At 41.1% G+C, this 17,143-nt stretch overlaps 1 protein-coding gene across 7 annotated transcripts in view; it reads right to left on the bottom strand.

Moving 5' to 3' along the window:
* The window catches only part of UBAP2 (ubiquitin associated protein 2), a 109,955-nt gene that overhangs the window by 70,400 nt on the left and 22,412 nt on the right, over window positions 1-17,143 (bottom strand). For all 7 annotated transcript variants that reach the window (XM_030511756.1, XM_030511757.1, XM_030511752.1 and 4 more), the window contains 5 exons: window positions 15,823-15,962; window positions 12,186-12,263; window positions 10,456-10,566; window positions 4,080-4,233; window positions 2,303-2,380 (listed from right to left, as the gene is read on the bottom strand). In XM_030511756.1, the coding sequence (XP_030367616.1) occupies window positions 2,303-2,380; window positions 4,080-4,233; window positions 10,456-10,566; window positions 12,186-12,263; window positions 15,823-15,921 (520 nt within the window). In that variant the 5' untranslated portion in view covers window positions 15,922-15,962. Of the gene's footprint in view, window positions 1-2,302; window positions 2,381-4,079; window positions 4,234-10,455; window positions 10,567-12,185; window positions 12,264-15,822; window positions 15,963-17,143 lie in introns of those variants that run through there.

The following is a 17,143-nucleotide window of genomic DNA, read 5'->3' as shown; positions in this document are numbered from 1 at the left end:
AAGCAAAAATTAAGGGCAGAGCAATTCCAGCTGGGATGTGTCCTGAAACACATCCCGTGACGCATTTTTGCTTTCTGTTAATCAGTCAGTAACGTGTATCTATTTCAAATCCCTGACCTCCTGCAAATCAGCAACCGATGATGTTTGTACACTATATACCTACTACCCCATAAAGTTTCGAGGAATGCCACACAGCCATTAACAGATGATTTTCTCAAAAACTAAACTAGTGCCTACAGCACCAAGGCTGAAATACTCAGTATTGGGGATATTCCCCCCCAGTAAGCAGCACATTATCATCCCAGTGTCCATCCCATTTCTGCTATTTGCAGTGCATATAATTGCTTAGAATTAGGTTGCTCTACAGTGAAGCATTAATACAATGGCCCAGTACCTTCCCCTACAAAGCAGGCAGTAACATGGCTCCAACTAGAGAAGGTAGCTTAAAATAGAGAGACTGTGCACTGCTTAGATAATTAGCTGACCCCTAATTTCATATCCAATGCCTAGATTACTACACACACACTTTGCATGAAATATTTCTAAAAAAGGGGTCTGTGGCGATTACCAGCAATCTATTTACTTTTAGCTATTTATCCCATATTTGACTATTCTGTGTAACAGAAAAGAAAGACTGCTGAATGAAACAGCAGGAAAATTATTATTATTCCTAATAATATGCAAAGAAAGAAGGCCATGCATCCCTGAAATACTGAGAAGGGAATTATAAAGCCTTATACAACTCCCTGCAGATTTCAAGGGCTTGCGTTATAAAATTAAATTAGGTATTTCCTGCCACAGAATACACACACTTGTAATGTAATGATCCTGAAGTCATTCAACAGGTTTATCACAGACACTTCATTAAGATATTTTGCTCACATGAATGTCTGAAATATTTGGTAGAGATATACAGTAATGCTATGTACACTAACCACTGAACAGAAATTGGTTAAGTTGTTCCTCTTTCTTCAGACAGATATGTCCGTTTGATCTGATGATTGCTTTGTCTTGAGACATATGATATCAATCCAGAGAGCTACAGTGTTGACAACAAAAGCAGCATATTGTTCATAAGGTTACAAAGCAAAAAAGAGACTGCATTTGAAATTAACCTCCACGTTTCACCCAACATTTTAAAAAATCCTACCTTTCTATTTTTAATCTGAGTATAAAGGATATTTTACAAGACAAATACTGGAATACTTAGCATTCTATCAGTTAATAGCGCTAACACACTGAAAACTGCAGCTGTGAACTATACTACACTCTCCCCTGCAAAGCTATCTCTCTGCACACACCATCTGATATTTGCCGATTCAGAGGCATAAACAGAGTCAATCCCGCAGCCCTTGGAAGCTACATGTCTTTTCCATTCCTTCAAGATGCAGATTTAGATACAATGAAGTTGGAAGTTGGATGTGCTTGTCTTCAAATGCCTCATTACTGGATATTCCAAATAAAGGGGAGTCTTTTGAAGGCAGAAATTTCTTTCAAGTCAGACATTACTTACTAAGTATATTAGCTCTTCTGTGCACTTTATCAACTTAACTCAGCTAATACCCACTTCCCCACACAATCTGCATTGTACATAGGTTACTCAAATTAATTCTTCCTGCTCTATGAAGAAACAAGCCTCTTTCCACTCAAACCCGTGAAAATCCAAACCAACTACACATTCCTTGATTCCACATCAAATCCATCATCAACATCTTTCCTGTATCTTCTACAGGATAGGGTCACAGTTGTATCCAATATTCCACAGTATTCTTTTTCCACACTTCTCCTTATCAACTTTTCCATGCCAAATTACTTTTCTTACCAAAAAGTCTCTAAGGTGGCTTGTACTTTCCCTGACTGGCTACCAAAAGCAGAAGGCAAGCCTGACAACCATATCCACCCCAAAGAAACAGCACAAATACATATCAAATCCCTTCCAAAATGCCCTACAGATGGAATCTTGTACTCTCCTGCTGCCAGAGAACATCCTGAGGAGCCCAGTGCACTCCCACTCACAGGAGGCTGTCATGAGTCAATCTGGGAAAACAGCTCTCCATAGTCAGAGCATACCAGCCTGCTACACAGGAAAATACCATAAAGGTGATTTGGGTCAATTCTTTTAAGTTGCTCTGAGATCAAGACATGACAAAGGGTAAGGGAAGAGGATGTATCTAAATTAAAGGTGGCTGAAGTGCTTATGGAAGTAAAGGATAACCATCAAATGCTTAAAAAAAAGTGTTTAAAGAAATAAATCGGAGAGTTCCAATCAGTGCCAGTCCCACACCAATGCCACCAATCTCACCTCTCCCACGGCCACGCTTCCCACGGTCTGAAGGCCTGTCTCCTTGATTGTTGTCCACTCCATTTTCTTCAGCTCTAACTGTGGAAAGACGACATCTTAAGAGAAGCTTTAGAGACTCACTCATGAGACAATATAGCCATCTGCATAATCTGCACCCCAAAAAGAAAAGCAAGATTTTAAAGTGGGCTGTGCAACAGATCTCAGTCAGCCCTCTTCTTTGGGGGCCTAGCTACAAGCAAGTTATGTTTACTTTGGACTGGACAATTAGAAAGCAAAATATTTAATAAGAGGGAAATGTCCCTCAGCAGACACACATCTGGGGATGGGGGGGGAGGGGACAGTGTTTTGCAGACTATTGCAGATTACACTATTTAATTATGGCCTCACCTCTTTAATGAGGTAGGAAATAAAGCTGCCTAACACTGTGCTTTCTTGATAATATGCTGGTGACAACAGTGAAAGAATAAGGGATAACCAGGAACAACAGCTCTTCTCCTGTCTGCCCATAACACATCTCTGTACAATGAGGGAAACTTAAAGGAACTCTCCTCTGTATTTATATCAGAGGGATGAGTGAAGGTGAGGCATTAGAAAAGCACTGCAACTTAACTATTTTGTGGAAAACTCCTGAGGAAATACTCTGAAAGATGGCTGGCTCCTTGAAGAAAAAAAATTAAATAAAAAAATGACTGGCCATTTAAAACACTGCTGAGATTTTGTACTGCACAACTTCTTCTAATGACAGAAAAAAAAATCACTAATGCTTGGATATAAAGCTGGGAAGGCTTGGTGACCATCTGGAAAATCTTTAATTTAAATTTTGCCCCTCACTTTCATTCTGATGGATCCAATTTCAATTTGTTCTAAGCGTAGCTCCAAGTTTTATTAATACTTTTTGCCATCCTGACATTACTCTTTTCTACAAAGATTCACCATGTCTTCACTGGCACAGTATTTGAAAACATCCCAATAATGAATTAGAAGAGTTGGATAATACTGTAAATATTGTTTCCGCTTTTAAGCAGAAAACTAAACATACTGTTTTCATTCCAGTTCCTCTGCTCATCTATCAGTGTTTTGTACAGCCTTTAAAGGCAGTGTGTACAACTTTGATACCGCTGATAAAAAAAAAGGAGAAAAAGCAGTGTGTATCCGATGGTGATCTAATGTGATTCTACCTAACTTGGAAACATCAGTTTGCTTTTGTATGGTGTATTATTGCAACTGTATAAACTGTACCAAACTTTAAATATTTCAACTCACAAAGAATTTTCTCTGTTGTAGAAACTCACCTTTGGTTGGCTTATATGAGTAATATATGCTAGATATTAATAATGATCCCAGTCTTTTCATTCCCCTTATGAGAAGATGAGAACATCTTCAAGTTCTCCCACTCATAAAAGGAGACGAAGTCAAAGCTGGATAATTTTTTCATTAAAAGAAACAAAAAATTGTATCAGCTGTGCAGGAACATACTTGCTTTCAAGCAGTCTTAGAAAGACTCAATTTTAAATCTTCAAGAATAGGAATTTGTACAAGATCAATTACTCTAAAAAGGAGAGAAATTTCAACTAAACGGAGCATCTGTGCGCAAGCACAGACCATCTCCAAACCAAGCCACATACATCAAGCATACCTGTCGCACAAGTTATGATCCCTTCAGTGCCAAGCTGTAAGCTTGGACAGACTTCATTCCATTAAGCATTCGCTATTAACTCAGCTACTTTCAGCCACCAGAAAAGTGTCTGAATCTTTAGGAATGAACACCTATACGTACACTCTCGGCCACGGCTGCCTCCTCTTCCCCGTCTGTTGGAACTTCCCCGTCCACGACTCACTTCTCTGTCCCCTCGTTTTTCTCTGTTCTCTTTGTTTTCTGAACTTTCCTTTCCAAGGCTTTTCTTCCTTCCCCCTACGGTCTCCCAAGAAGTCTATTTGGGTAGAAAAGAATTAGATACAAAAGTCAAAATGGAAGAGACAGCTCTCAATTCATACTTCCACCTCATACCCCTTCAGTTCATGGCAAAAAACCCAGGAATTTCATTACATCATGTATATAATACCTTGCAAACTTCACTAATAGAAATAGAAAAAACGGGCTGTGCTTTTGGGAAGAGATGAGAAAGAAACAAGTTGGACTGTCTTACAGAATGTGAGGATCTCAAACATTTCTGGCTATAATGGACTTCTACTAGTTCCAGGAAGCCTAGATACACCCACAGCCTAGAAAACCTGCAAAGCAAGCCACAGTTTCCCTCTCAACTACCTTCACAAATCTAGCAAGGGAGCATGCACAGAGCTATCTTCTTCTCTCAAGGAAACAAAACATGCTTATAAGCATCACTGAACAAGAGACTGATAAGTACGTGGCCTAAGGGTGGGAGAAGACAAAACATTATTATCCAGACATATGAGAATTCAAGCACCAGGAGACAGAATGGCAGAGCAACAACGTGGGAAAACTGGGGCAATGACAAGCTATCTGCCCCCAACAGCTACAGCTTATCACGCACTACAAAATAGAGGAAAAGCTATGTCTAAAGGAGACAAGGGACCAAGGTCCAGACACTAGGTTTCAGCTCTAACATTAAACATCCTCTTTAAAATAAATTCAGGGATCATTTAGACTCCATAATATAAGATAAGAGTATCTGTAGGAGTTGAAAATAAAATTACTAGAATACTTCCTAAGAGTAGCACAGCACCTCATATATGATGCAATTGCATGGCTTGTCCATTGAGCCACAGTTGCAAAGTGAAAAACAGCATTATTTGCAAACCATTAAGATGGCAGAGAGCTTTATATGTCTATCCCCATCTCTAGGAGCTTATAGTCTAGATAAGGTATTTAAGCAGGAAATTTGCATATGAAAGTAAGCGGACATCAACTTCGAAGCGCTAAAAACATGAACTCTGAAAGGCACCTGCATCATACAAAAAAGGCTGGCTATCAGTACTTTTAGGTCCTGTCCTACCTCCTCTCAATTCAGACAACAGCAACTCAGAAGTCCTCACGAGGCTGGCAATGACCAGTTAGTCCAAACTGCCAGGAATGAAGAAAAGTAATGCTACCGGGAAAGCATGTAACAAAGCAGTTTATAAGTATAAACTCAATGTTTCATTGTATCCTTTGAAAGAGTACGTTCTAAGAGAACAGTCACACTCTCTATTTTTTTTGACATGGTACAAGTGAGAATGAAGGCTGAAGCCCTTTTCCATTTCATCTCCACCACAGAAGGCAACAGCACCAACTTAGGAGAACTGCAGAGAGCATGGACTAAAATACAAAATTGCACATTTGAGCAACACCATGTTATTTGTGACAGAAAATAGTTTTCTCCAGTAACTATCACGTGGCTTCACCTGCCATAACCTGTGTGACTGCTATAACAAAACTGTGTAACACTAAAACAACCCTAGAGCTTTAGAGACACTTCATAGGAGGACAAATAACTGCACTGACAACTGAAGAAGCAAGTCTGTATAGCTCAGAATGCACTAGTATTTCACTGATGGGCATGGTGCCCAGAGATCTCTGACCGTTTTAAAAAATACTCCAAACTGGATGATCCTGAAAAGCTTTAGAAGCAGCGGCCTCTCCTTGGTAAGCTTTTACATGACACAGGAAGAATCAGTAAAAGGATGACTATGAAAAACATCAAATCCATACTTTCCCACAATATAATTTGAGGAAAGCCTTGAGAAGTTGGGCATATGCTTTGAGATAGAGGATGGTACTACCTCTGGGCATGGGAGTCCATCACAGACTACTGAAGCTGCCTGGTTTTGTAAGGGAGCTAACTGACTACAATTTCAGTTGAGGATGCCTGAGGCAACACGACTGACAGTTCTGAGCCTGACCTCTGAAAACATGTAATATGAGTCGCCTTGCAGGCCTGATCTTAGACGGAAAGAAGAATAATTTGAAAGGTTCCCTTTGTTCTATCTTCAAAGTTTTAGGAAGGAAAACATTGTTGGGCATAAAATGGATCTTATGCTTGTAGGAAGTTAAATGAATAGAAATTCTGGGCAAAGAAACATGCCCTTCTTTACTCTCATCCACAAGCCTCTGTCTTTTCAAAGCCAGACTGTCACAACTGCAAGTGAAAAGTCTTCCTAAAGACTAAGTCATACAACATAAAGCCAAGAAATTATAGACATCCTATCTATCCCTCCTTGCTCTTCTAATTCCTCAAATTAGACAGGCACAACTTCTTCCAACTGAGGTTAAAAAAAAAAAACAAAACAAAACACAACACCAAAAGAAACACCGAAAAGACCTACCCAAACCGAAACAGATCCCCCCCCCCCCCCAAACTTCTAGGTCATCAAAGCAGAGTGAAACTAGAAAAAGATTTGTGCGTCTGCATTCAGAACTAGTAGTACCTCTACTTTCAACTTCATGTCAAATCCACAGTTGAACTGATGAATTGTTCTGAAATACAATGGTCTTAAAACAAATCCTTCCAGTTGGAGGCCCATAAATCTCCATGAAGAATAAATTTCTTCATGCCCTTCAATTAAAACTCCTTCCTCCTTTTTAATTAATACTCCTTCTTCCTTGAGCCCTGTAAGTTCTGTGTATTTGTTCCTAAGTTGCATTCTGTCTACAGAGAGCAGTGGGTTCAGAGGGACTTGTCATTTTGACAAGCAGAACATATGCACATTTTGCTTCTAATGGACAAAAGAGTTCAGAAACTTTCTTCCATGTCATGATCACTTATCACAACTGGCTAAAGTAAGAAAGTATTTAACATTTTCTATCAACCAGAAAACTATTTTAAACTAGAAAACGTCAAATACAAGGAGTACAAGAGAGCACAAAACCAGCATATTACCAAGACAGATTTAATCACGGAGAGATGCTCTCCTACTCCCAACTCACCAGTTCACTCGGTATTACAGACTTGGGTGTTTTAGATGACCTCAACTCTGATAAATGAAAAAGGGATAGAAAAAAAAGTCCCCTTGGTCAGAATGGTATGTGTCCTAGATTTAGAATATGTGTGGGGCGAGTTTCCTCATTAAAAATAAGCCAGAATACATATCCTGACAAATCACAGGAAATACCGCATGTTCAGCATTAAAGAAAGGAAGCCCAGGTTTTCCCAATTTAGATGAGATGGAGTCTAGTTTACTGCCTCAGATAAATGTAAGAAGTCCCTCCAGCAAAAACTTCAACCGCAGCAAGACATATTTTCCTGATATCTCTTGGCATAAAAAATTGCTCTGTGTAACATCCCAAGCGACATTGTTGTTACATACTCTTTGTTTAGTCTCATCTTCCTGTTTTTCAATGAAGTCATGCAAATGAGCAACACAGTGAAGGGACCAACTACTTGCTGTATCCTATTCTGCCATTAGTAGCGTTGCCAGTGCAACCTTCAGATGTGGAAACTTCTTCCAACTTCAATATTGACAATGCACACCTACAGAAGTTGCACGACTTAAATATCTGCCTGCCCTTTAGGCTTATAAAGTCTGCCCTTTGTGGCAAACACTTAGTCTCAGGGTTGTAGAGGTGCTATAGAGGTGCTACAGAGTAAATACAAATATTGCAGCAAAAAACAGGCCTGTGCCTGACAGAGCACTGAGTTACACTGCAGAGTTAGAACTGCTGCATGTAAATGAAAGCCAGAGGAATCTGCAAGAGACCAGCTGAACACCCACAACATTTTCAAGGTTCAGCCTACCCTGGGGTATGCATAGAGACGAGAAACTGCCCTGTCTCCACTTCCTTCAAAAGAATTTGAATGGAGACATAGAAATCAAAAGCTTCTGAAATTACTTGTTATTGAGAGGCTACCAAGCCTCATACACTATTATCCACTGCTGTTCATGTGGGCATCATAGATACAGCCAGGAGCAGTGTGAGGACTATCAAGGATTACAGAGCTCTGGGGGTGGCTTAAAGGACTCTCGAGCCCAGGCAGTTTTTTCATCAATTCCCCCAAAGTGAAAGGGTTTGAAGAGCTAGACAAATCTGGAGAATCAACAGATGGTTACAGGACTGGTGACAGAACCAGGGCTTCAGTTACTTAGACCATGCAACTTGCTTTGAGAAACCTGGTCTGCTGGGGACTGATGGAGACCTGTCCGAGAAAGGGAGGATCATCTTAGGTCACAGGCTTGCCAAGCTGGTGGAGAAGGCTTTAACCTAAAGTACTAAGAGGAGGGAAACCTCAATGCACCCCACTCCTATCAGTCAGACGCAAGTGCCAGCAAGAGATGCCCAGAGCTTCAAGAGAGATCACAGGTCAGCAGGAGAGCACCTGAAAAGCAGCACAAAGCAATTCCTGCCACTCCAGCCAGCAAGTCAGCTTCATCGGAGGCCCAACCTAAATGCCTCTATGCAAACACATGTAGCATAGCAAATAAACAAGAGGAGCTAGAGACATACGCACACCTGCATGGCTGTGATCTTACTGGCATCACAGAGATGTGGTGGGACACCTGGTATGACTGGAGTGTTGGAATGGAAGGATACAGGCTCTTCAGGAAGAACAAGCCGGGGAAATGAGGAGGGAGTGTCACCCTCTATGTCAATAACCCACTGGAGTGCATGGAGTTCTGACCAGGGATGGATGGTGAGCCGACTGAGAGCTTATGGGTCAGGATTAAAGGAAGGGCAGGGACAGGGGACATTACAGTGGGGGTCTGTTAGAGGCCACCCAAACAGGAAGACCATGCAGATAAAGCCTTTATAGACAGATAGCATCAGCCTGACATTCACAAGCCCTGGTCTTCATGGGGAACTCCAACCACCGTGAACCTGAAGGTGCACAAGTCCATGGGACCTGACAAGATGCAGGTCCTGGGGGAATTGGTGTATGAAATTGCTAAACCATTATCCATCGTATCTGAGAAGTTGTGGCAGTCTGGTGAAGTTTCTCCTGACTGGAAATGGGGAATTATAACCCTCATTTGTAAAAAGGGAAACATGGAAAACCCAGGAATTACAGGCCAGTCTCACCTCAGCGCCTAGCACAATCATGGAGCAGATCCTCCTGGAAACTGTGCTAAGGCACAGAGACAATTAGGGGGTGGTTGGTGACAGCCAACATGGCTTCACTAAGCGCAAATCATGCCTGACAAATTTGGTGGCCTTCTATGATGGGGCCACAGCATTGGTGGATAAGGGAAGAGTGACATCTACTTGGATTTGTGCAAGGCATTTGACACTGTCCCACATAACATCTTTGTCTCTAAATTGGAGATGTGTGGATTTGACGGGTAGACCACTTGCCGGATAGGGAATTGGCTGGATGGCTGCACTCAGAGTTGTGGTAAATGGCTCAATGTCCAACTGGAGACCACTGTTGAGTGCTGTCCCTCAGGGGTCGGTGCTGGGACTGATCCTGTTCAACATCTTTGTCGGCGACATGGACAGAGGACTGACGCACCCTCAGCAAGTTTGCTGACAACACCAAGCTGTGTGGTGCAGTCAACGTGCTGGAGGGAAGGGATGCCATCCAGAGAGACCTGGACAAGCTCAAGAGGTGGGCCTGTGCAAACCTCATGAAGTTCAACAAGGTCAAGTGCTAGGTCCTGCACCAGGTTTGGGGCAATCACAAACACAACTACAGACTGGACAGAGAATGGACTGCGAGTAGCCCTGAAGAGAAGGAGATAGGGGTGCTGGCTGATGAGAAGCTCAACATGACCCAGCAGTGTGTGCCATGAAGACGATCAGAGGGTTGGAGCAGCTCTGCTATGAAGACAGGCTGAGAGAGTTGGTCTTGTTCAGCCTGGAGAAGGGAGGGCTCCAGGGAGATGTTAGAGCAGCTTCCAGGGCCTAAAGGGGGCTACAACAAACCTGGAGAGGGACTTTTGACAAGGGCATATAGTGACAGACAAGGGGGAATGGCTTTAACCTGGCAGAGGGGAGACTGAGATTAGACATCAGGAAGAAATTCTACCCTGTGAGGGTGCTGAGGCGCTGGCACAGGGTGCCCAGAGAAGCTGTGGCTGCCCCATCCCTGGCAGTGTTCAAGGCCAGGTTGGACACAGGGGCTTGGAGCAACCTGCTCTAGTGGAAGGTGTCCCTGCCCGTGGCAGGGGGTTGGAACTGTATGGGTCTCAAACCATTCTTTGGTTTTATGATTCTTAGAATTAGAAAGATACAGCAAACAACTATGAAAGTAAAAACTTACCGTGTCTGAACTTCCTTCCAGCAGTATGTTGATTGCTCTGTTCACATCCCCATTACAATCATGTAGTGCCACTATGCACTCATCCTGGTTTTTCCCCGTCACTTCCATAAGCTGGCAGTAAAAGTCAGACACGTTAAAATATCTCAACTATCATCATAAGAAAATAAGCATTAGTACCACCATAGATTCCAAGAAAAAACATAGCTACTGTATCAGAGCAAACGAAAATTCTGAATAAAGTCATCTGCACTTTACAGATCTGCTTGTGATTCAGACAAGAGACAGGATGAAACACAACTTAAATGGTAATCAAGCACATCCATTTTTTTATCTTCATGTTCGCAGCAAATGCTGTCACTCCAGATACAGCAGTATAAGAGAGTAAAGACGTAGCCCCAGAATTATCCTCTCTCCTTTCCTATTGAGCATCCCCCTCTTTATCCCACTGTGTGAGAACAGATACAAGGTAAGCCATGGCAGAGAACAGATCCATCTGGAAAAATTTCAAGAAGTTAGATAAGAAAAAGGTTATTTTTCAGCCAGATCAGCTCTCTCAATCTATTTCAGCATAAGGACACACAAAAGGCATAAGCAGCATAAGGCTGCTTAAGGAGACCTAGCACTGAATTACGCTCCATGGACCTGCAGTGCACATCCTGAGGAGTGTGGGATGGAAATAATCAGTCTTTTCACAGAACATCCAGCAATTTCACCCAATAAAAAGAATTTACATGCGCTAGAAATACATATGCACAATATAAAATACTGGATATTTCCTGTGCAAAACTCAACTCTTACGCTTCCCACCAGCAGAGCTACAGGCACTATTGATGACTGTCCTTTGGATTCAGGAAGTACAAGTCTTCACTTTTGGCACAGTAACAGAACAAATTTATAACAAGAACAATGAAAAGCACTTAATAATGCTTCACAGGGGGGTTTACAAAGGGAAAGAAATCAAGAAACCTGCTCCTCTGGTGCATTAAAGCATTCACACTAATTCTTTTCTCCTTCCTGGTGGTGTACTTCTAGGTACTTTATGAGCTGTCATGGGTTCACTAGGACAAAATCACCAGTACCCACAAAAGAACACAGACCCGGATTCTCACTACCGCTTGAGTTAATGTTCTCATCTATAACTGGGTAATGGAAACTTGAGCATTTCACCTAAAACTCAACATGATAGAGGAAACGGTGTAAGATATAATTTTCACAGTGTAATTCTATATTTAATGCATACAGATCTGGGAGGTAATTTTATTTTTTTTTTTTTTTTTTAATAGCACTTCACCTTTAAGCTGTGATTAGATTTTTACTTTTCCTGAAAAACACTCAAAATACTGGCAAACTCAGTTTACACAGGTGACATATTTTTCCCACATGCAAGTACATGTGGACGAGCTGAATGCACTCTTTATTCTGACAGCCATTAGGCATGAAGCCCGTACTGCAGAGATACAGTCTGGAAGAGACACCAGCACAGATGAGTTTTGGCTTAAAGGCTTGTCTACAAAGGAAAATACACCAACATAACTATACAGCCAGAGCCGTATAACCACAATTTCTTGTAAACAGACTTCACAGTGCAATAAAAAGCACCTTTTTGCAGTTAAACTTACATCCTTCTCAAAAAGGTTTCATCTAAATCAGAAACAGACGCTCTAAAATGTAAGCCACCTTTGGAGCACCTTATTGCAGGCTATAAAAACTCTGTACCGTAAGAAACATACTTGTTTCACTTTATCTTCAAAATCTGCATCGTTCTTATCGTAGATCATCTGAGCAAGGCGAATCTGTTCTGCTGTTGCCTGAAAAACACAAACATCCAATAAAGTACACAAAGGTAACAATATATTTTTAAAAGTATCTCCCAGTGTCACTATTTTTTTTCCTTCAGATTCTCAAAAAGAACATATGCAACAAGCACAGAGGTGCTATGGGGAAGGGATTAACATTTCCTCTGTGCCCACTTTATTGTTAAAAAGTTAGCTAGGACAGACGTAATTTCAACATGTCCCAGCATGTCTAAACCACAGTTAAAGGTCACTACATAGACAAGACAAACATACAATAAAACAGGACTTACCACAGAAGCCTATGCTTTGATATTATTACTTTCCTCTAGTATCTACCACTCCAGAAATGGAGTTTTATCATAGCAAACTGGCAACAGTATTTCTAAATTAACCACATCTCTGACGGTTCCTGCTCACATCACCTTCCATGACTCTCCCAACAAAATGCCTGTAGTTTTATGAGCACTTAAAAAGACTCAGTCATGCCTTAAGATTTTGCCCATGAACATCTTGCACTTATTTTCTTTGTAAGTAATAGTGGGTTCTGAAAACTGCTCCACGATCTTGCTACTAATTAAATATTTGGTGTTTCTGGACCACAAATCCATACTGGCACTTCCAAAAGCTGAAATAAGTAAAATGGATGGATGCAGTGAAGTACCATAAATCCAAACCAGCCATGGCTGCCCCAGAAAGCAAGCAATTCAGGAACACTCATGTCTCATCATACACGTCACTCTTCACAGTGTGGTGTTTGCAATCTACTTGAACTGCACTCCCATGAAAATACGAAAGATAACTGTATGCTACAGGATCCTGGGCCTAAGCTGATTTCTGCTCTAACAGAAGAGGCTTCCGTCTCATGCCAGAGACGAGTGATCTTGAAACAAGCCAGGAAATGCAAGTCAATGTGCTGCAAAAGACTTCTTCGCTGCGAAGAGGCCCAACTCATTCACTGAAATTCTTGAGGGAAAAGATTCATCCTGGGCAGCTGGCTGAAGCTCACCTTTTGTAGTCTCACTTTAGCAGAGACTATGTGAAAATTTCACCTATGTGAAATTTTGTGCCTCAGGTTCAGACTTTATCAGCCTCAAAGTGCTTTGCTTTTGGAGTTTACCACAAACACAAGCTCTAAAGGAGGTCTCCAACTGTAAATGCTGAGAAGAGTCTAAAAATTACTCCGCCGTATACCACCAGCTGCTTATTTTCTGAGAAGTTACTGCAGCTGTCCCAGTTCCTTGAGGGAAGCGACATTTGCTGTGCTCAGAAGGCGACTGTTCCAAGACAATTAGCATTTGTAACATTTGTAACCGAGTTAAGTACTCTGCACTGCTTCACATTTTCAAAGCATCATGCTGCCAGTATCGTACATCACTCCACTCGGTAACACAGAGGAGAGCCTGCTCTGGAACTCCCTACAACAGCCCTGGTCCACTCTTCGCAATAGCTTCCCAGTCAGTGCAGTGCTCTGTGCAAAGGAGATCTTCCTTTGTGTCTGCTGAGAACCCAACAGACAGTAAAAAACAAAGGTCTGCTGGTTTCAGAAACTAAGCCTGTTCATCCATATTCTTATTCTGACTTCAGCTTCCTCAGGCCCACTGCAACTTTTAAGCTAGTGAAGAGATTTCCTTTAAAGCTATCCAGAGTAAAAACACTCTGACAATGTAACTTCTGTGAAGACATCACAGCATACTTGACCAGAAACATGCAGCCATTGATTAATTTTTTCTGTAAACCAATGTGTTTTTTTCAAGTCAAAGATAACAGTATCAAATGTGTGACACTATCTTCAGTTTTCCCATGTAAGCAGTGAGCTTAGAAACAAGCAGGTACAACATCACTAATATTTATGCCAGTGGATTACTACCAGATGGAACTGGCAATTCAGAAATAAAAAAAACCAAAACAACAAAACCCCAAAAGTCGTGTTTTGACTACACAAACACAAAATCAGTGTCACAAAAAGTTTTGAGGTTTTTTTCCCAGTGAGTCGTTCTTCTTTAAGTCACCATTGTTACAAGTAACACTGCAGTATCCTATAAAAGAGTATAGTTAAGTTTTAATTGCAACTAAGAAGACAAGAGCATCTTAAGACAACCGGAACTTTAGTCAAACTTACAAGAAATCTTTGTGGCATAACAGCAAAGGAGACTTTTAACCAACAGCTTTGAACTACCAGAAAACAGAAGTATGCAAAAACACAAAATTAAGTGACAGTAATACGCCCAGAACTTATTAAAAAAATGGTACGTTAATTATCGAGAAGCAATGCAAAAGAACTCCAATGTAATTTCTCAAATAACTTAAATGATGATCAATATTATATTATAGCAATGAAATCTCCATTTGGGAAAGCAACATTATTCTACATTCAGAAAAATTAATCATTGTTGATTGAACAGTAAAACCCCACACATTTCTGTTGATCTGTAAAGCCTGACTAAGCAGGAAAGTCCATCTGATATCTAAACAATAAAAAAATGTGGTCCCTCAGTGACACTCTGTGCAACCTCGCACTGAGAGCATGTCCCATCTTCACAGCTATTCCCTGGACTTCCTCCCATCTGCCAATGTGGCACAAGATGTGCCAGAGAACCCTAAACTAGGCAGAATACTCCACTGCTGTCAACCTTCTCGCTATAATCCTGCAGCCTCACTTATTAGAAAACAAAACCAAATTCAACCTCATTTGTTGAAAGTCACTTTCTAAATTCACACATTAGCATGAATCACCACTGTGCAAAGTGCTGCAACACAAGGAGATGATAAGGGCTTGAGGTCACATAATTAATACTGTACAAAACGGAACAAGAGCCCATCCATGATAAAGATCAGTCTAGAAAACAATAAGACAATTTCCCAGAGGAGCACCTCTAGACTGATGCACTCTCTGCAAGCAGAGAACTGAGGCAATTCTTGAACTGAGTCCAATTTTGAGGAGTACCTGACAAGAGAATAATTAGTTGCCAGAGGCAGAGACATTTTGCACTCTCTGACACCCAGGCAAACACACAACTTTACTACTCTTTCTCTGAGAATCAAGACAATGGGGTAATTTCAATCTCACAGATACTCAAAATAATTTTAATCTGCTAGTGGAAGACCATCTTCTTTTCACTTTGTGAGGACACTGCACACAAATTTTAAGATTGTGCAACTTGCAGATACACCGAATCACACCTTAAAACCTAGCATGCATCTAAATACACTTTTCCCACCCACCCAAATTGCTCTATTGACCAGAAATCCCCGAAAATCAGGAGGCTGGTATATGAAGATCTGAGGACACTGAAGTCACAGGACAGAAATCCTGACACAGACATAAGCACAGAATTCCTCACTGGTAGGAAATATTGCTGAAAAACACAAAGCTCCTTTAGAGACAAGAACACAGGAACAACTTACTGCTATCCGGGATTACTGAGTAATTAAAGAGAGATACAAACACACTCTTCCAAAATAGACTATGATTTTTAGCTTCCCTTTTCTCAGTTTTTAATAAACCAGGATAAAAAATACATATCACTACATGCTCACTTTGAACTCAAATTAATTACATAGTATTACATACCTGTACTACTTGTTTCTGTGGTTGTGTTGGCTGTGTGGTTGAAATTTGCGCTTTGTCCCGAGTGCCCCGGGTACGTTCACTGCCCACCGAAGTCATCATATACAGTATATACAAAACAATGTATGTACAAAATAGAAAATCTGAAAAGAAAAATAAAAAAAAAGAAGAGCATGAGCTAAGACAGGGTACTGATTTGATAATACACAAACACAGTAGCTTGAACTCTTCCTGCTTTCACCACAAACTCTAGAAAGAGACTCCTGAGAAAGCAGCTTTAATACATTATTGGATTTCTCGCAGCCTTTACTGTAAAGGGGGAAAGCAGTGGATAAAACGCATTTTTGTCAGCTGATTGGGATCTGTCTAAATCTCTGCTTCCAGACGACATCAAAATCTCACAGTTTTTCCCAGTTACTTAACATTCAGACTTTTCTGTCTGCTACTCTGCTGAAGTTTCAGCTCCAGCTGTATCACCCCTCAAATTTCTGTAATTTCTGCTGTCTTGTTTTGATACCTGGAATTTAACCACACTCACACTCTCTCAGAACACTAATGCAAAAATTGCATTCACAAACAAGGCAGTTCCTCTCTTCCCCATCATCAAACTGCCTTCCTGCATACATACAAAGGTCATAGCCAACACGTACTCTACTTTTCACCTTTCATTTATAAGAGAAATTATGATACTTACCTTTAAATCCAGCTAGTACTTCTGTTTTGTTCTCCCTCATAGTTACAGAAATGATTTACAAAACTACCTGTTACCCTGCTCTAAACATACCTTTGTTGTATGGCAACAAAGAAACCCTAAAGAAAACCCAAATCCCATGCACAAATCACTGCTACCCAGTTTGAGGCAGTTCATTCTCATTCATCCTCAGGCACTAAAATTACTTTGAAACACAGAATTTATTCTTCCCCCTGTACTCATACAGCATATGACACAAGGCTAATTGATGAGCATGGTTTATAGCAGCTATGATAACTGCAAACGGATCTCTCAGTTGATCAGAACGGTCACAGTCAACTGCCTGGCTTCTGTCCCCATAACACGTGGAAGCAAAACCGCACATGTAGGGAATTAAGGACAACCTGCAAGTGGTGCACCTGGGCAGAAGAAGACGTGCAAACAAGCAGCAAAGTGCTTTTACTGCAGCCCCAATGTATAAACGTGCCTCAGCATGCAACTGGTCAGGGTAGCAGCTTTGGTGCAAGCCAGATATCACTGAGCTCAACGCACAGTAACGCTGAACGATGAAAACGGAGCAAACTGCTGCGATCACATGGACATGGATGTGTTCAGTACCCAGCTGCGCACTAC

The sequence above is a fragment of the Strigops habroptila genome, chromosome Z (assembly GCF_004027225.2).
Source record: "Strigops habroptila isolate Jane chromosome Z, bStrHab1.2.pri, whole genome shotgun sequence".
Classification (NCBI taxonomy): Eukaryota; Metazoa; Chordata; class Aves; order Psittaciformes; family Psittacidae; genus Strigops; species Strigops habroptila.
This window is presented reverse-complemented; position numbering and strand designations above follow the sequence as displayed.